At 48.0% G+C, this 20,045-nt stretch overlaps 1 protein-coding gene and 1 pseudogene across 7 annotated transcripts in view; both read left to right on the top strand.

Annotated features, from left to right (window-relative positions):
• DACH2 (dachshund family transcription factor 2) overlaps nt 1–19,761 on the top strand; it is a 340,677-nt gene extending 320,916 nt beyond the window's left edge. For 4 of the 7 annotated variants that reach the window (XM_066639978.1, XM_066639976.1, XM_066639977.1 and 1 more), the window contains 4 exons: nt 938–1,085; nt 5,350–5,493; nt 7,607–7,672; nt 19,693–19,761. In XM_066639978.1, the coding sequence (XP_066496075.1) occupies nt 938–1,085; nt 5,350–5,493; nt 7,607–7,672; nt 19,693–19,730 (396 nt within the window). In that variant the 3' untranslated portion in view covers nt 19,731–19,761. Of the gene's footprint in view, nt 1–913; nt 1,086–5,349; nt 5,494–7,606; nt 7,673–19,692 lie in introns of all 7 variants that reach the window. The other 3 variants (XM_066639974.1, XM_066639975.1, XM_066639972.1) reach the window with 1 other exon arrangement.
• Nucleotides 7,786–7,905, top strand: LOC136663467 (5S ribosomal RNA; annotated as a pseudogene).
• Nucleotides 19,762–20,045: the final 284 nt, after the last annotated feature.

The following is a 20,045-nucleotide window of genomic DNA, read 5'->3' as shown; positions in this document are numbered from 1 at the left end:
CAAAGTGGTGCATTCAGGGTACAGATCCCACTTGAAGACAAACTTAGTCCAAAGGGGTCAGACCTGATTCCAAATGGGACCATTTTGAGTTAGGGGAGCATTGCATTTCAACCTCCTTCCCTTTGGGATTTTATACCTTCCTTCATCCTGCACACTGCCAATCATCTGTCTGAAGCAGGAAGGGGGAAAATAAATGTGTCCCTCCTAAGGCTGTCAGTTTACCAAAATAGAATGTTTCTTCAGTTGTTGTTGTTATTTTGTCAAGTAGATGGTCAGCAAAGGCTATTTTCGGGCCATTTGGGGACTGCTACTGGATCCTATCCTTTAACTACAGGGCTCTGCCCCTTTTTTAGCGGAGCCCCTCCCCTTTACCACTGGCTCCACCCACATGCCATCCCCCCCCGCCCTTCCTTTTCAAGATGGCTGTCTTGTGACATGACTACGTGCTGACTCACACATTTTGTGGTTTCAGAAGCGTCCCAGCTAGCGGCAGTAATCCGTATCTCACTTTCCTCCCCCGTATAACGAATTGGCTGGTCAAGTCAACCTGGTTTGAGCAGCTCTTCAGTCCTTTGAAATTAGCGCATGGTACCTGGGCGCAAGTGCAATGGAAGGAGGAGAGCGTTTATTAATCACAGCCTAGCTCGTAGTGACTTCCCCCCCCTATCCTGCAGTGTTTTTACATGGTTGTCCACCGTCATATAAATTAACAGTTTTGCTTCTCCAAAAATAAGGTCCACCAATGGATGGATAAGCACCACGAACAGTGATTAGGCTGACAAGGACAAAATAAAAGAGTGTCACTGGTCCCGATGCCTGATCCCATTTTCTCCAGGTCTTCAAACAGTTGCCGTAGACCGGATGTGTTGCCTTTCTACCTCTCGGTTCCTTAAAAAGGTTCTATTTTCAGTAGGGATGGCATGTGCCTGTTTTGCAGGGGTTGTTGAAAGTAGCGGTAGATAATGCCCGAGTGCAAGAGAAACAGATCCAGCAGGAGAAGAAGGAGCTGAAGATGGAGCTCTGTAGGGAGAGAGAACTGCGAGAGAGCCTGGAAAGGCAACTCACAGCTGAGCTGCAAAGCAGAGGTAAGTCAGAATCCCCATCGCCTAATTAAAAAGGTGATCGGAGTTGGTTTGGCCTGGCCTGGGACAGGAGAGCCCCACCCCAATGGGGAGTGGAAGGGGGCTGGGTCTGGCAGCTACGGCGGGCCTTTTCAAAGGGTGCAGGACCCAGCCCTCTTCCTCCTTTGCACGTGGGCACCATGGGAATACCCACCTGCCCACCCTAGAGGCGGTCTGAGTTTAACTGGTCACCATTTGGGGCCGGGTAGGAATTTTTTGCTGCCTGCCAAGATTGGCCGAGGGGCAGGCAGTTTTTTCGCCTACCCCAGATTGTTATGGGCCAGGGGGTTGCACCCCCCTGTTTGCAAGCTGCCATTGGTCACTTTAAGGGGGCAGGTGGTGTGGGTTAGGAGGCGTGAATGGGACTTTGGGCATGCACCTTCAGGCGGCATAGGCAGGGCGGAACCCTACTGCAGTCCTCAGGGGCTCGGCGGCACGAGGACGTAGACGGGGCCCTGGCCGGGACCGCGGGGCACACCTCAGAGGCTCAGCGGCTCGAGGTGGCGCAGTCCGCGGTCCAGCTGCCTTCCCCTTAAGGGACAGACATGGATGAGACGCGCCGCCCAGCAGCGGGGCGCAACTTGGAGTTGGGTGCATGCCCACCTGGGGGCAGAGGTTTCTGGTACCGCCTAGAGGTCCCTCCCCGCACCACAGGGGCTTTCGCTGCCTCGGATGCTGCAGGTCTCAGCCTCCTCCTCTAATGTGAAATAAAGTGGCCCTTTCTCCCATATCTGTTGTCTCGAGTGTTCATTGGACAGTGCAGAAACAAAAGAGGGAAACACACACACACACACACACACACACACACACACACACACACAGATTTCTTTCATGACACTCCTTATCCTTGGAACATCTTCAGAGCTCGCCAAAGACCTCCTGTCACCTGAGGATGCCCTTCACCCAGTGATGCCCCACCAACCATCACCACTATCTCCTCTTCCTCATCTTTATCCTGTTTTGGAATGGAAAAGGAAGTGTGGAGCAGAGGAGAGCGATGGGTAGTGTGTCGAAGATGCTGCTCTTTAGCAGAATGGAAAAGGGAGGAGAGGAGAGTAGTGGGCTAGAATGTTGAGGATGCTGCTCCTCTCCTGCACACTTCCTATTCTGCCCCTCTTTTTCCTTTCCTTTAATTCAGGCAGCAGGAGAAAGAGAAGTGGTGGGGACAGGTGCAGGGGAGGGGGTTTCAGAGGTGGGTGCTCCCTCCACCAATTCTTTACCAAAAGCAACTAGTGAACGGACTGACCCCAAACACTTTCCCACTGAAGATTCTGGGTTGGTGCACAGATCTGCTGAAACGAATCCGGCAACGCTGGTCAGCTGTTGTAGCTTTTCATTCTACTCGAGTGACCGTCTCCATTGAGCTTCCCCAGGCTGTACGGGTCACAGACTCAAGCTCGCGTTGCTTTGCTGCCGATATCTGTTCCCGTTTAATCCCTCACATCCCATCGATCTGCCAACGGTGCAGAATTGGGGAAAAGGGTCAAACAGCAAAATGGTATTAATTGCCGATAATTAATAGCATCATGATTTTATACAGGGGTGTCCAAACATTTTGGCAGGAGGGCCACATCATCTCTCTGACACTGTGTCGGGGGCCAGGAAAAAAAAGAATTAATTTACTATTTAAAATTTGAATAAATTTACATAAATGAATATATTAGAGATGGAACTTGTGTGGATGAATGAAGGTCTTGCAGTAGCTCGAGGCCTATAAAAGGCCTTGCACAAAGCAAGGCCGGCCTTTCCTTTGCTGCCACTGCTGCATCACAGATGTGAAACAGCAAGCAGTGGAGGGAGCTCTTGTCCCACAGCTCAAGTGAGAGGTCGAACAGTCATTCTCTTGCTGAGAGGCCAGCACAGGCTCCAGCAAGTCTTTGGAGGGCCAGAGGCTCATTGGAGACTAGGGGCTCCCCGAGGGCCTGATTGAAAGCCCCCGAGGGCTGCAAGTGGCCCCCGGGCCGGGGTTTGGGCACCCCTGATTTTATATATGCAAGGTCCTGCAAATAATCAGGTCAGAGAGGAATACAAAAAACCATTGTTCCTAATGGAAAAAAATGACATTTAATTGTTCAATTTGGAACATGAATTTCAAGTTGAATTCTTTGAATTGTTGCAAGTTGAGTTCTGAATTCCTGTTAGCCTGATCGCTCTAGTCTCATGTTCCGGCACATTTCTGGCTAGGATCCTTGCTCACCCAACTCCATCAGTCTTAGCCATTCAAAGATGCTCCCCTCCTTCAAATCACTCCACCCTTTCTTACTTGCTCTTCTAACACCTGGCAACACCTCTCACACTCTTCCCTTGTGACTACCGACACTTCCCCTAAATCTCTTGTCAAGCTCCACCTTTGTGTGAAACCCTTTGCCCAGTATTTCCTTATTGAACTGTCACCAATCTTCAATAAGGGCATGTCATAATATTTCTTTCTTCTTAAACCTAGAACAAGGTACAGTACCATGTCATGGATGGTGCTATAAAAATGAATTCATAAAAACATGTATATTTTATTTGTTTGAAAAATTTATATCCCGCTTTTTGCATGCTGAAGCAAATGCCCAAAGCAGCTTACAAAGCTCCAAAATAAAATGTACAATGTATAACAACAATAAATAAAAACATTAAGACAAAACAAAAGCCCATCATTGAGCTATTGGGGGACGGGACAAATTAATCCAGGGAAGCAGTCAAGCCGCAGCAGAATTGCAGAGGTCGAACATCCACCCATCGACTAAATACCAGATGAAACAGGTATGTTTGGAGCCCAGCCTAAAAGTCACAAGGGAGGGGGTAGTTCTTAATTCCCCTGGAAGGGAATTCCACAATTGTGGTGCATCTACAGAGAAGGCTCACCCCTGTGATGCCATCCCTCTAACTTGGGACAGGGGCAGCAATATCAGTTGAAGGTGGGAATATTGCCAATATCTCCAGTGTGGCACACAGTTCATTGGCTTAAATAGCAGACTGAAAGCAATGTAATCGGTGATGAAATTCAGGTGGCAAGACTCCATTTGGGGGGCGGGGGGCAGTGTTCTGAATTGCATAACGTTAGAATCAGAACACCAGAACCAGGGGACCTCCACCATATTGGGCGTTGGGAGAGTTGGAACAGAAATGTTGCTTTACCTAGCATGTAATTAGTCTGTGGAACCTTGCAACAGGATGTGGTGATGGCATCTGGCCTAGATGCCTTTAAAAGGGTTTGGACAGATTTCTGGAAGAAAAGTCCATCACGGGTTACAAGGTATGATCAGTACATGCAACCTCCTGGTTTTAGAAGTAGACTACCTCAGAATGCCAGATGCAGGGGAGTGCACCAGAATGCAGGTCTCTTGTTGTCTTGTGTGCTCCCTAAGACATCTGGTGGGCCACTATGAGGCATAGAAAGCTGGACTAGATGGGTCTTTGGCCTGATCCAGGAGGGCTCTTTTTATGTTCTTATGTTCAGCTGACAAGGGAGGGCACCAGGATGTAGGTCTCTTGTTGTCCTGTGTGCTCCCTGAAGCATCTGGTGGGCCACTGTGAAATACAGGAAGCTGGACTAGATGGGCCTTTGGCCTGAACCAACAGTGCTCTTCTTACGCTCTTATGTTCTTAAGATGACACTTCTCTGTTTGCAAAAGTACTGAAACAAAAAGTCCAAACGGCAAGTGATTTGACATTGCAATGCAGAAAATATTTTCATGCTAAAACCAAGAGACAGTATAATCCTCAGGCGCTAATTGTTGTAGACGTCTGTGTGGCAAAGTTGCACATCATAATCTTGCCCACCAAATGTAAAGCATGACTGCCATAAGAACATAAGAACAGCCCCACTGGATCAGGCCATAGGCCCATCTAGTCCAGCTTCCTGTATCTCACAGCGGCCCACCAAATGCCCCAAGGAGCACACCAGATAACAAGAGACCTCATCCTGGTGCCCTCCCTTGCATCTGGCATTCTGACATAACCCATTTCTAAAATCAGGAGGTTGCGCATACACATCATGGCTTGTACCCCGTAATGGATTTTTCCTCCAGAAACTTGTCCAATCCCCTTTTAAAGGTGTCTAGGCTAGACGCCATCACCACATCCTGTGGCAAGGAGTTCCACAGACCGACCACACGCTGAGTAAAGAAATATTTTCTTTTGTCTGTCCTAACCCGCCCAACACTCAATGCCAACAGAGGAGTATCTCTTCGGCATAATCCCAAGGAAGTGTTTGTAATTGCGCATTTTTGTCTTTCAGCGACAATTCAAAAGCGCTTGAAGAAAGAGAAGAAAGCCAAGAGGAAACTGCAGGAAGCCCTTGAGTTTGAATCGAAGAGGCGAGAACAAGTGGAGCAGGCTCTGAAGCAAGCAACATCAGGCGACGGTCTCAGGATGCTCAATGGTAACAGACGAGTTGGATGCCGTCATGGAATTTACGATGAGGGGCTTGAATCTTAGACTTCAAATCCATGGAACGGAATCCAAAACACACCAGTTCCAAATGCGTGAAAAGCAAGAACTTTTTGGAGCTCGGTTCAAAAAGGGAAGGAACACAAGGATGCTCCTGAAAATGTCTCAGTCTGAATCAGTGGCTTCACTGGGGGTGTGTGTGGGAGGTGTGGGGCACACCAGGTGACACTCACGGGGGGGGGGGGTGACACCACAACTGGCCAAACTTTTTAAAATCTTAATATTTTTGAATAATACCATCATGTTATATATCAATCGATGCGTAATTTCATGCGGAATGCAATGAAACAAACTGCATGGAAATAGCTCTATTCTATCAAATGTTATAGCCAAAAAACCAGCGGAGCAGGGCAATTGCCCACTGCCCACTGCCCAGGGCGTTGCCCTGCCCAATGCATGGGAGGAGTTCCATCATGGGGGTGACACAATGGCCTCCCACACCGGGTGACACAGTCCCTAGAATTACCACTGGTCTGGATGTCATACTGGATTTTAGCATTCCAAATTACTTGTTCTCCAATGTAGAACGGAGGCATCAGGAAGCCTCTAGAGCAGGGTTTCTCAACCATTGGTACTCATACCACTGGTGGTGCTTGAGGTGGTGTACCCTGCACATGCCTGATCTTGTATGATCTCGGAAGCTAAGCAGGGTCAGGCCTGGTTAGTAATTGGATGGGAGACTGCCTGGGAATACCACGTGCTGTAGGCTTATACCATGATCTCAGAAGCTAAGCAGGGTCAGGCCTGGTTAGTACTTGGATGGGAGACCGCCTGGGAATACCGGGGGCTGTAGGCTTATACCATAGTCTTTCGAGACTGAAGGTTGCCAACCATTTTAGTAGTACACTAAGTATCCCCAGAATCCCTCTACCTGGCAGCGAGACCATCAATGCAACAAGCAGTAGTAGGAGGCTCAACTCGGCAGACCAAGCTCCAGTGTGGACTTTCTGCATGTTTGAAAAGCCCTCCTGTCCACCTTGAGCCTCTTACTGGTGCTTGGCATGTTGCGTCTGATCTCCCAGTTCAGAAGTAACAGGCGATGACATCATCACCAGTTGTTTCCGGTGATACGTCCAATACGTGGAGCGTGCAAAGTGGTACAGTGGGGTACAAACGCTGAGAACCACTGCTCCCCCACACCCTCTTCTTCTCAGTTCAGCCGGGGGGGGGGGAAGGTGCTGTCTTGGATTGTGGCACCCAAATCTCAGGAGATCTCATGTGATCCAAGAAGGTGGCACCCAAATCTCACAAGATTTGGGTGCTACCTTCTTGGATCTTGTGAGATCTCATGTGATTCAAGATGGTGGCACCCAAATCTCACAAGATTTGGGTGCTACTTTCTTGGGTCTTGTGAGATTTCATGTGATCCAAAGTGGTGGCACCCGAAAGTGCTAGTAAGAAGGGTGGCCAAGGACATCCTGCAGTGCCCCTGTGAGTGCACCTGAGTGCACAGTTTGGGAACCACTGCTCAGACAGCTTCCTTTATGGCGCTCCAGAGCGTGGCGATGATGACATCACCGCGAGCTTGCCAGAGCTGCTCCCATGCAGCTCCATTAGGGCTCCGTGCAGTCCTTGTAATTTTTACAGGGAACATGTGTAAATGTGTTCTCTCCTCCTCTACATTAGATGCACACTGATGGAATGTTGAAGAAAACGTGGGAGGGGAAGACAGCGCATGCATTTGCATTGTTAATGAAAAGTGGGGTGGAGGAGAGCACTGGAAGTCAAGGGAAAATGTGCCTGCAGGGTTGTGGCTCAGAACAAAATTCAGAAATCACAGACAGCCCAGCAAAGGATCTCTTGTGCATCCCCCATGGTTTTCAAAGCACGTGTGCACGAGAGAATTTCCTAGCAGAGTTTTCGTATTAACAGTTTGAGCTGGCGATTGTCTAATGGCCTGAAAAGCATTTGAAATGCCATACGGAAGGAAGTTCTCAAATCTGCCATCTTCCTTCTAGAAGGTCTGCTCACTGACAGCGATCTTTCTGCAGCCCTTGCACCCGGAGAGGGCAATTTAATGCATGTCTTGCGTTGCAACTTTGCAGATGCTGGGATCCCAGACATGGAAGTCGAACACAATGGAACCCAACATGACAGTGCAACCATGCAAGGTAGGTCAGCATAAAAATATGATTTGCGTCCTACGTGCCTATCAGAGGTATGTTCATACCATGAGAATGCCACGGAATGCCAAATCCATGCCAATTCAATTGTAGAAATGCCAAGGTGCAGCAACTGTTACCCTGCACATGCCCGATCTTGTCTGATCTTGGAAGCTAAGCAGGGTCAGGCCTGGTTAGTACTTGGATGGGAGACCGCCTGGGAATACCGGGTGCTGTAGGCTTGTACCATAGTCTTTTGAGACTGAAGGTTGCCAACCAATTCTACAAGGTGGTTCTCGTTATCAACCAGAAGATTGATCAGGGGCATTCCCAGAAAAAGGCTAGGCATGTTTTCCCCTTGGACATCATCAAGAAGTCTTTCATGCAGAAGACCACCTTGATTTTCAAGTTGTCCCCATCAGTTATTTGCAGAGCAGCAAACGACCCAGGGAAGCAAAAAACCAAGATGTTACCAGTAGTGACAGGACCATTGCATTCTGGGTAGCTGTGTCCTGGTCAAATGCATTCCAGTAGTGGCCATTTGCATCTGTTCTTTTTGCAGCCTGGACATATGTGTCCCAATACATGTATATGGACATTAGATGTACTTTTTAATTTTTTTTTTAACACAAAGGCAATGGCATTGCTAGGGGGGTGCGGGGCACACCGGTTGCCAAGCACAGGGGTGGGGGTCACCACTACTGGCCAAAAATTTTTAAATCTAGGTATTTTTGAATAATACCATCATGTTATACATCGTTCGATGCGTAATTTCATGCAGAATGCGATGAAACAAACCGCGTTGAAATATCCCTATTCTATCAAATGTTATAGCCAAGAAACATGCGAGGGCGGGGCAATGGTGCATCATCACACCCACCACCCAGGATGTTTCCATAACCAATGCATGGGAGGAGGTCCATCATTGGGGTGACATGCTGGACTCCCTTACCAGGTGGCGCAAATCCTAGGGACACCACTGCACGAAAGTAGGGTTAGGGCTGGGACAAGATGCTTAGGATATATAACAGAGGCTTTGTTGCTTAATTATAGTTGGTTTGTTGCCTAGTTATAATGGAGTGCAAATAACCGGGACGCACAAAAAAAAACCCAGATGCAAATGTCCAGAGCAGGGGTGTCCAAAGTTTTTGGCAGGAGGGCCACATCATCTCTCTGACACTGTGTCGGGGGCCGGGGAAGAAAAGAATTAATTTACATTTAAAATTTGAATACATTTGCATAAGCTTTCATAAATGAATATATTAAAGATGAACTTATATGAATGAATGAAGGTCTTGCAATAGGTCAAGGCCTATAAAAGGCCTTGCACAAAGCAAGGCTGGCCTTTCCTTTGCTGCTGCCGCTACTGCAGCACAGACGTCAAACAATAAGCAGTGGAGGGAGCCCTCATCCCCACAGCTCACGTGAGAGGTCAAACAGACACCCTCAAACTGAGAGCAGTTGCGTTGGGCCAGTGTGGGCTCCAACAAATCTCCGGAGGGCCAGAGGCTCATTGGAGACTGGGGGCTCCCTGAGGGCCGCATTGAGAGGCCTTGAGGGCCGCAAGTGGACCCAGGGCCGGGGTTTGGGCACCCCTGGTCCAGAGATACCAAAGACCGGGACGCATTTGACCAGGACACAATTGTCCAGGTTGCAAATACCCTAGTATTGGTTCCAGTTTGCTTTCCTTGCTTTGTAGACCATCTGTAGGGAGAGTAGTGGGTGGGTTGCCTTGCTGCCCCTGAGAACATGCCCACAATCTGATGCCCAAAGCAAACTGCTTCATGGTCGGGCTGGCCCTGGAGTCAAGGAGCAAAAAGGGAGAGCACCTCTAATCCCAACATGATCTCCCTCAATTCCAGCACATAGCAAGAAGCATTTTTCTCTGCTCTACCTAGAGATGCCGGGGATTGAAAGTGGCACTTTTTGTAGACATAGCACACTCTTTACCATGGAGCTCCAGCCCCCCCAAAGCACCCATCTTGGTTTCCTTACCTTGAAAGTGTCTGTTATAATAGGGAGGCCTAGTGGGGCAGCTGCTTTATCAAGCACAGTGAGCGGCGGGAAGAACGCGCATTTCAATGCTCTGCCATTTCTGTGGCCGTAACTCACTGGTGGGCTGCTCAAGGATGGTACGTCAACCCATTTTTATCAACCAATCTCCATTCCCTATAAAATAAACATACTGGGTGTCATTAAGTGCACCTTCAGATCAATGATTTTTGCAAATGACATTCAAGTACCATTCGAGTGATGCATTTTTTTGCTGATAAAAGCAAATTAAATTAGCACAACTACAAGCGGTACTGATAAAAACCTCGAAGCCGACCAGCGGCACCATTAGCTAACACAGTAATATTTTCTCTTTACTGCTTTGCGCCATTTAGTTATTATCCTATTGGAAATCTAATTATAATCCTTTTACTCCCCAGTCAAACTCCAGCGTTTTTGCAAGCTTAGCACTGACATGTGATTTCATTACATTTGATTGCTTGCGCCCAGATTGACTTAACTTCACTCGGAGACCTAAAAGCCCTCTCAGTTTCTCAGATTCCCTGTTTGCACATTACAGCAAGAGCTCCTTTAATTAATTAGCAGGAACAGCACTAACATGAACTGCTGAACAGAAAATAACATCCTTTTATGATCGCAGAGAGACTTCTCCTTTTGCAAGTATATGCCATGGTTAACTTTTGTATATGATGGTGTTTGGGGCGAAAAGGGGGGGGGGTTTGTAGGTGCACAAAAGGAAAGGATAGCCAGGCATTTCATCTTCAGATTCCCCCCCCCCCAACCTCTACCTAAAAGAAATAAACAGAAAGAGTTGATCTGATTTAATAACTCAGGCAAGCCAATACAGGAAATATGAAAACCTTATCATTTAAGAAAGCAAGACCACCATCTGTGAAGCTGCAGATGTCTCCATGGTTTTCAGCTGCAGAGAGTTGAACGTGGACTTACAATGCGGTCCTGTGCGTGCTTTACTCAGAAGTAAAATTTCGTTGTGTGCAATGACACTTGCTCCTGGGAAGGCTGATAAGATTGCAGCCCTAGGTCCCTACGGAGGTAACAGCTTTACTCTGAGTCAGGCGATTGGTCCATCTAGCTCAGTATGGTGGGCCCTTGGGTCATGGATACAGAATTCTGTGGATAATGAAATCTCCTGGGGGGGGGGCAGCGCTGGCAAACTGGTACTGCCTTTTAGAAGCATCTGGAGGGACTTCTGTGCTTCAGAAGAGCTCCCAGACACAACTGGAAGGCACTTATGGTCATGTCCGGGAGGTCTTCTGAAGCCTTCCAACCTCGGGCTCAGCATTCGCGGATATTCATGACAATATCCATGTATTGTCTCCACTAGGTGGCAGTGGCTGTCTAGGGTTTCTCTTCCTACCTATCTGGGATCTTCTGCATGCCGAGCAGATGCTCCATCACCAAGCTATGGCCCCTTCAAACACTCCAACACCAGACTATGGCCCCTCCGAACACTTTAAGGTGGAACATTTTTCAGCTTGAAAAGGAGGGCTCTTGAGGGAGGTAAAAAGTTTCACGAGAGCCCCACCACACTCAATCCTTCTTCACCACCTCCTTGTGATCCTGGCAATGGCAGCAACTGCACTCAGTATCATTCCCCCCCCCCCTTGACAGCAGCAAAGAGATGCGAAAGGGGTGTTGCCCTCTGAATTGGCTTAGTGGCGCCTGCACATAACCAAAGCTGATTGCCCGTATGGCATCATTTATGAAGCCAAATTGGAGTGAGGGCAGAGTTTTCCTGCCCTCTCTCACACATCATGCCAGGCAGACAATGGGGAGTAAATAGCAGCAGGAGGAGACCTTCAGTATTGCTGGCAGTACCTATAAAATAAACAAACACTTCATCCCTGTTTCATGTTTCATCACACACCCTGAAGAATCATAAGAACAGCCCCACTGGATCAGGCCATAGGCCCATCTAGTCCAGCTTCCTGTATCTCACAGCGGCCCACCAAAGGCCCCAAGGAGCACACCAGATAACAAGAGACCTGCAAGGCTTCCTGGGAATTGTAGTTAAGAACATAAGAACAGCCCCACTGGATCAGGCCATAGGCCCATCTAGTCCAGCTTCCTGTATCTCACAGCGGCCCCACCAAATGCCCCAGGGAGCATACCTAATAATAATAATAATAATAATAGTAATAATAATAATACATGTATTTATATACCGCCTTTCTTGGTCGTCAGATTTCTCCTCAGACTTTATTCAAGGCGGTTTACATGGGCAGGCTGTTCTAAATCCCCGTAGGGATTTTTACAATCAAAGAAAGGTTCTATCTTTCAAGAACCGCAACATTTCAGATGGATCTTTTTGATCTGGTATCACATTCTGGCCTCCGATTTCCTCCCACGCAAGCTGACAAGCAGCTGCTTCATCTCTCACATGGAGGGCAGCCAAGATGCTTCTTCGCTCACACCCAAGAGCAGGTGGAATAACTCGGCTCCGCTTGTCAACTGCTTCAAGGTCTCACCATTCACGGTGCCGGTGGCCTCGAACTGGCGACCTGCGGATGTTATCTGCAGGCAAACGGAGGCTCTACCCTCTAGACCAGACCTCCTGCCCTGCTAACAAGAGACCTGCATCCTGGTGCCCTCCCTTGCATCTGACATAGCCCATTTCTAAGATCAGGAGGTTGCACATGCACATCATGGCTTGTAACCCGTAATGGATTGTTCCTCCAGAAACTTGTCCAATGAGAGAGCTCTCTTTGCAGACCATGACCAGGACACTGAAGTGAGGAGCCACCTTTTGGCTCCAACATATCTACAAGAAATGGGCTTTGGCTGGATTATGTCCAAAATATTCAGTAATAAGATTATTTTAAAAATTGTTTAGAGTAGATAACACCATAAAATGCAAGATCACCCTGGTTTTTGACAAACCAGGAACGCATTTAAATAAGCCCCGAATCAGTAATTATCACCCGCTGCTTCTTTAGCAGAGATATATAACTTCTGATTGTTGTCTGTTGGATTTAAGGATGAAGCGACAGGGTTCCTCATAAGTACATAAGAGCAGCCCCGCTGGATCAGGCCAAAGGCCCATCTAGTCCAGCTTCCTGTATCTCACAGCGGCCCACCAAATGCCCCAGGGGAGAAGTATGCATGCCTTTGGGCTGTATGTCATCTGAAGTCGAATTACTTAACCAACCCAATGATTGGTTGCCAGATGCCAACCCATGCATTCAGAATCAGCCTGTGGTACAGCCCTCTCGGAGCTGTATGACTTCTTGAAGGTGGGAATCACATGACTAAAATACTTCTCCATGTGTTTACACACACACCCCTCCCTGCTCATAGAAAACTAACATATTAGGGAGAAGGCTGTGCTAGAACTCATTTCTTCTCCCTAAAAATGCAGTGCTCAGGAAATATCTGTATAAGGGGGGCACTAACCATGTACCCCCCACCTGAGTTCTGAAATGGTACAATCCAACATGCACTGTATGATCCTGCAGGTGGTGCAGCTCAGTTCCTAACCTGGGGAAGCCGAGATCCCTTCTACCTGTTGTGCTACTTGTCTACTCAAGGAGAGATTTTCCAGGGGACAGCAGTCCCAAAGTGCAGTCTCCCACCTGAGTTCCAAAGTGATAGAATCTCAAGAGCATTCATAAGAACAGCCCCACTGGATCAGGCCATAGGCCCATCTAGTCCAGCTTCCTGTATCTCACAGCGGCCCACCAAATGCCCCAGGGAGCACACCAGACAACAAGAGACCTGCAAGGCTTCCTGGGAATTGTAGTTTAAGAACATAAGAAGAGCCCCACTGGATCAGGCCAAAGGCCCATCTAGTCCAGCTTCCTGTATCTCACAGCGGCCCACCAAATGCCCCAGGGAGCACACCAGACAACAAGAGACCTGCAAGGCTTCCTGGGAATTGTAGTTAAGAACATAAGAACAGCCCCACTGGATCAGGCCTTAGGCCCATCTAGTCCAGCTTCCTGTATCTCACAGCGGCCCACCAAATGCCCCAGGGAGCACACCAGATAACAAGAGACCTGCAAGGCTTCCTGGGAATTGTAGTTAAGAACATAAGAACAGCCCCGCTGGTCAGGCCATAGGCCCATCTAGTCCAGCTTCCTGTATCTCACAGTGGCCCACCAGATGCCCCAGGGAGCACACCAGATAACAAGAGACCTGCAAGGCTTCCTGGGAATTGTAGTTAAGAACATAAGAACAGCCCCACTGGATCAGGCCATAGGCCCATCTAGTCCAGCTTCCTGTATCTCACAGCGGCCCACCAAATGCCCCAGGGAGCACACCAGATAACAAGAGACCTGCAAGGCTTCCTGGGAATTGTAGTTAAGAACATAAGAACAGCCCCACTGGATCAGGCCATAGGCCCATCTAGTCCAGCTTCCTGTATCTCACAGTGGCCCACCAGATGCCTCAGGTCGCACATGAGACAACAAGAAATTGGCGTCCTGGTGCCGCTCCCTTGCGTCTACCTTCTGAGGTAGCCTACTTCTCAAAACAAGGAGGTTGCACATATTATCATGGCTTGTAACCTGAGATGGACTTTTCCTCCAGAAATCTGTCCAATCCCCTTTTAAAGGCATGTAGGCCAGACGCCATCACCACATCCGGCGGCAAGGAGTTCCACAGACTAATCACACTCTGGGTAAAGAAATATTTTTCTTGGTCTGTTCTAATTCTCCCGACACTCGATTTTAGTGGATGTCCCCTGGTTCTGGTGTTGTGTGAGAGGGAACAGAACATCCCTCTATCCACTCTATCCATAACTTGTATAATTTTGTATGTCTCAGTCATGCCTCCCCCCCAGAAGCAAAACAGATTCACAGTTGTGCACATCTGTTTGTGGCAGGCAGGCTCCTCTGGTGCCCGCATGGTGGAGTTTCCTTGTGCATCATCAAAAGAGTCCCCTTTCATGTGCATGTGAGCATGGGCATATGTTGAGACCTAGTATGCACTGCTGAAACAGAGACGCCTGCGTTGGCTCGGTCATGTTGTGAGAATGGATGATGGCCGGATCCCAAAGGATCTCCTCTATGGAGAACTCGTGCAAGGAAAGCACCCTACAGGGAGGCCACAGCTGCGATACAAGGACATCTGCAGGAGGGATCTGAAGGCCTTAGGAGTGGACCTCAACAAGTGGGAAACCCTGGCCTCTGAGCGGTCCGCTTGGAGGCAGGCTGTGCAGCATGGCCTTTCCCAGTTTGAAGAGACACTTGGCCAACAGTCTGAGGCTAAGAGGCAAAGAAGGAAGGCCCATAGCCAGGGAGACAGACCAGGGACAGACTGCACTTGCTCCCAGTGTGGAAGGGATTGTCACTCCCGAATTGGCCTTTTCAGCCACACTAGACGCTGTTCCAGAACCACCATTCAGAGCGCGATACCAGAGTCTTTCGAGACTGAAGGTTGCCAACAGCATTCACCTCCAAAATTATTGGTGGTTCTTTCTCTGCATGAGACCAAATATAGAACAGAAGGAGACATCTCTGCTATGCAATAACTACCCTGTTAGGAAAGAAAATATCATCCAGTCGAGAGATTGCCATCATTAACATAGGATTTGACTCACAGGTGCATTTGTGAGATCTTTATTCATGTTACACAATGCAGCGGGTATGAAAAAAAAAACCCTTTCTAAATGTCTTGCTTATTAAGGCAGTCATGCGTTTCATGGTAGGTTGTAAAAGAGCCTATCATGCGCTAGGGGCTCATAAGCATATTTTAGTGTTGGAGAATATCATTTATACCCTTTTTATATTGTCAATATTATCTCTAGAGAATTAAATTATGCTTTAAACTATAGCAAATCCCCAGTTTGGCTCACCTTTCTCTAATTTCATTTTTTAATAGAATGAAGCCCACATAAATGAATATTTGATTATGGGATAATCCTAATAAAAGGATACGTTTATGGGCCAAAGATTTATTTAAAATCTTGACGGTGTAATACAGTAAAACTCGCTGTAAAACAGGAGCGTTGAAAGGTGGCAAATGTTCTGTGCGGGATGGATTTATGACCCTTGTTTCTTTTCTTCGGTGTCCAGTTCGGGACACAGTATCTCCCCCCCCCCCAAAAAAAAAATTATAGAGTTGGAAAAAGTGCAGAAGTGGGCAGTCTACATGATCATTGGACTGGCACATCCTTATGAGAACAAGCGAAGAAGTTAGGGCTTCTTCGTGTAGAAAAAAGGGTGACAAATGGGGAAGATGATTGAGGCTTATAAAATTATGCATGCTATGGGGAGAGTGGCTAGAGGGGGGTTTCTCTGCCTTTCACACAGCACTAGAACCAAGAGTCATCCCATGAAAATTAATGGCAAGACATTTTGGAGGGACAGAGAGAGGCACTTTTTCATATAGTGAATAATTAGGTGTGGAACTCACTGCCGCAGGATGTGTCCTGGCCACTCGCATGGATGGCTCTAAAAGGGATTTGGACAAATTCCTGGAGGACTGGATTACCGATGCCAGTTACAACTCAATCCTATGCAGTGCTGGTGCAGTGGGGCCACCAGACCCGCGCTGTACTCAGAGCTGCAGTTGAGTCGGTGGGAGGTCTCCTTGGGGTAAAGGAACTTTAGTTCCCTTACCCCATGTCAAGCCCAGCCTGCTCATTGGAGCTACTTGGATCTGCACCAGGTAAATAGAACTGAGTAGCCCCATGGAAGGCTGGTGGGCTCAGGACAGGGATTTGGATGTGGCCGAGACCTGCTCTTCCATCCCTAGCCCCTCCCAGGCTAGATCCACCCACCCTCTGACCTGAAACGCTCTCCTTGCCTCCAGTCCACTCTCCCACCTTTCTGCCCTTCTGCTGCCCAGTGCAAACCTTACCTTCATCTGCAGCTGTTGGGCATGATGCGGCTCCCTTGGGACAGCACAGGCTTTCCCACCAACGCCACTTATTTGCTGAGTGTCTAAAAGCACTTTACGGCCTGGATTGGGCTCTGGATTGGGTTAAGCCCTAAGGGGATGGGCATCCTCCTTCAGTCCATCTCCGGAAGCCTCCATCTCAGTCATTCAGTTGGACAGGTTGGCCCTGATGATCCCCCTCCCCTTTTTTGTGCCCTTTATGTACATGCTTGTGACCTGCTAGACTCAGGGTTGTCTAGTGGGACATGACCTAGGACCTGCCAGATCCCATCCGGTATCCTTGTCTGAAATGGTGAGAAGGGGATGCCCTCTTCTTTGTTTCCTTCCAGAGCTAAAAGCAACCATATTTATCCGTGATCAAGACATCTGCAGTCCAGCACTAACACCCTTTCTGAGATTCCCAGCCTCCTACAGATTCCTCTGGCTACCCACGCCTCCCCATTCTCCCTTTGTGTTTACGTCCCAGCTCTCTGCCTGAGATCATCTCTGTTTGGAGAGTGCGCACCCTCTTAAAAACATGAAAACAGTCAATCATTAATTAGCTGTTTCCTGTTTGTAATGAAGTGAACATGCTGGATGCGGATTAACATTCGGCTCCCGCACTCGGCTGTTTATGGTTCCAGATGTTTTTGTTTTATCTCAGAGTTTACTTTGACAGCTCCTGTTAAATGATAAATCACTCATATTATAGCCGAAATGCATTTCAAAATTGAAATGTAGCAAAACCCGGTGATTGCTCCGAGGATCTGTGTTGGTCAATACAGGGCTCTTTCCTTTCGAAGACGGGATATTGGCATATGCAAAAGAGAAATGGGAGAGATGTCAACAAGAGACCCTGACTGGTTGGGAGAATCATTTTCCAATCGCCTTCAAAATCAGCGGATGCCTCTGGAGCTGCTTGGGGCTGGATAGCTAATAGGAACATAGACCTGCATTCCATTTGGCTCTGCCTGCTTTGCTGGTGCTTCAAATAAACCAGTTAAGAAAGAGAGGAGAACTAAAAATTGATACAGGACTGAGTTCTAAAGTAACCAAAATAACTCCCCCATCCTATCCCGGGAGAAGATATTGATTTATACCCCCTGATCAGTGGTTCTCAAATGCTTTAGCACCAGAACACGCTTTTTAGAATGACAATCTGTTGGGACCCACTGGAAGTGATGTCATTAACCTGGAAGTGATGTCACAGCCAGAAGTGACATAATCAGTTTAGGCTTCAAACCTAAGCCACGATCCACCAAAGGTCCCATTACACAGCAAGCTCATGCTGTAATTTTGCATAGCTCGGAATTCAAACATTCCAACTCAGAAGTCAAAGCAGAATGCAGGCTTGAATCCTTGTCCAATCATACAGCCCTCCCCCCCTTTCCAGCATCCGATCTCCCCCCCCCCAAAAAAAAAAATCAGGGCAAAGTGCCCACTGGAAGACCACCCTACCCAGCAGCCCTATACCCTGTATTTTCAGCTCTGTATTAGCTGGTGCTACGCAACCCATCTGAAATTGGCTAGTGACCCAACCAGTGTGGGTCCTGACCCACACTTTAAGAAACGCTGCCCATGATGATTTTTAATGCTTTCTGGCCTCTCAAAACACAGGTCCATCCTCCTTATCCGCAGATTTGGGACCCACAGATTTGACCCAACGTGAGTCAAATCCACATATCCTGACCCAACGTCAAGAGGGAACACCTATAAGTGTTCTGAGGCCCAGAGAGGTAACGTGAATCCTCTCTGAGCCTCAGAAGCCCCCTGGAAGACCTTAGAAAAGCACCTCTGGTTTTCGTGAAAACCAGAAGCGTGTTTCTTAATCCATTTTTGCCTGGCCCACAGCTGTACACATTTGGTCCCTGTTGCATATATGCAACATTGGGCAGACATGGCTTTAGGCCTTCCAGGAGCTTTTTGAGGCCATGCATGACCTCCCCAGACCTCAGACCACCTCCGTGACATCCTGAACCATGGATTCCTTTATCTGCAGTTTTCAGCACCTGTGGGACTTCTAAGAACGGCTGCTTTCCTACAGGCAGCTCAGAGGTTCAAACAAAATTTAGGTTATTCCATGTCTATTTTACTTATTGCTCCTATAACCCCAGTTGCATCCATGATTCTGGTGGCTTCTATGATGTTGTCCTTCACATCCAGTATCCACCTGGAAGAACTGGTTGCTCTTGAGCTCAGTTGTCTTCAAAAATGGGTATGTTTGACCAAAGGAGGGTAAGTTTAGATCCCCAGCAGCAAGTCCCATGGTGTTAAATGGGGCCTATGTCCAGCATGCATAGATGGCAGACCAGGGGACCAATCCTATCCAACTTTCCAGGACCAATGCAGCCTCGAGGTGTGGAAACAAATGTTCCCTTACCTTGAGGAGGCCTCAATGACTGCACCCCCCCAAAGGATGCCCCCCATGCTCCATTGGCATGGCTGCATTAGCACTGGAAAGTTGGTTAGGATTGGGCCCCAGGTCTAACTTTATCTAATCAGGGTCATCTACAACAGCTTTTGTGACATGTCTGTGATTCAGGGAAAAAAATAGTGACTTAAAGCAGAGAAGACAGGAGGTCATTGTTATCCTAAGAGCAATAAGAGTGATCTAAATGCACCCCAAACTTTCTGCTCACCCACCCTACCTTGATGGTTTGAAGTTTTGGTGCATGGGTGGAATTTGGAGCAGAATGTTCAACTGAGTTTTCACCAGAACATAAGAAGAGCCCTGCTGGATCAGGCCAAGGGCTATCTAGTCCAGCTTCCTGTGTCTCACCGTGGCCCACCAGATGCCTCTGGGATCACGCATGAGACCTGCATCCTTTTGCATCTGCATCCAGAGATAGGCAACCTCTAAAACCCAAAGGTTGCCTACAATCATCAAGACTTGTAACCTATGATGGACTTTCTTCCCTAAATCTGTTTGGTCCTCTTCTGAAGCCATGTAGGCCAACTGCCAACACAATATCATGTGGTGAGGAGTTCCACAAGTGCAATTGGTTCCACCTCTCCCAGCCACCATTTTGTACAGGTAGCTACCAGTACACTAGCAAAGCAAAAGTAGTTTTCTCAGAAGCCTAAGGTCTATCCATCCCTGATTTGAGCTCAGCTTTTTTTTTTCTTCCAAAGCTATAATCCACGGCATTGCTGTCTTGTATTCTTTTCTCTTTCAGAAAACAGAACATACATCAAACCAACCATTATGTACTGAAGACACTTAATCTGAAAGGGGAGGGAGAGGGTGGGAAATGATCTCTTATCAGACGACCGGGTAGCTCCCAAAAGACGCCTTGTCTAACCTTTGATGCCTTCAGTGCTGAGCGAAGAGCAGGATTGGCAGCATCGAAACGAGGACAATGTCACGTGGACAATGTCAAGCGACCCCTGCAAGGAGAACTGCCAAAATGTCGCTGAGAAATACGGAGACTTCTTGGAAGCTTACCGTACCCAACCAAACCTGTCGCGACCGATCGTTTTAGGTCCCAGAGGGTAGGAGGAAGACAACGAAAGAGAGAAAAATTTTTAG

Source organism: Tiliqua scincoides, chromosome 12 (assembly GCF_035046505.1).
Source record: "Tiliqua scincoides isolate rTilSci1 chromosome 12, rTilSci1.hap2, whole genome shotgun sequence".
NCBI lineage: Eukaryota > Metazoa > Chordata > Lepidosauria > Squamata > Scincidae > Tiliqua > Tiliqua scincoides.
The sequence above is the reverse complement of the archived record's forward strand: the minus strand, read 5'-3'. Positions and strand labels throughout refer to the sequence as shown.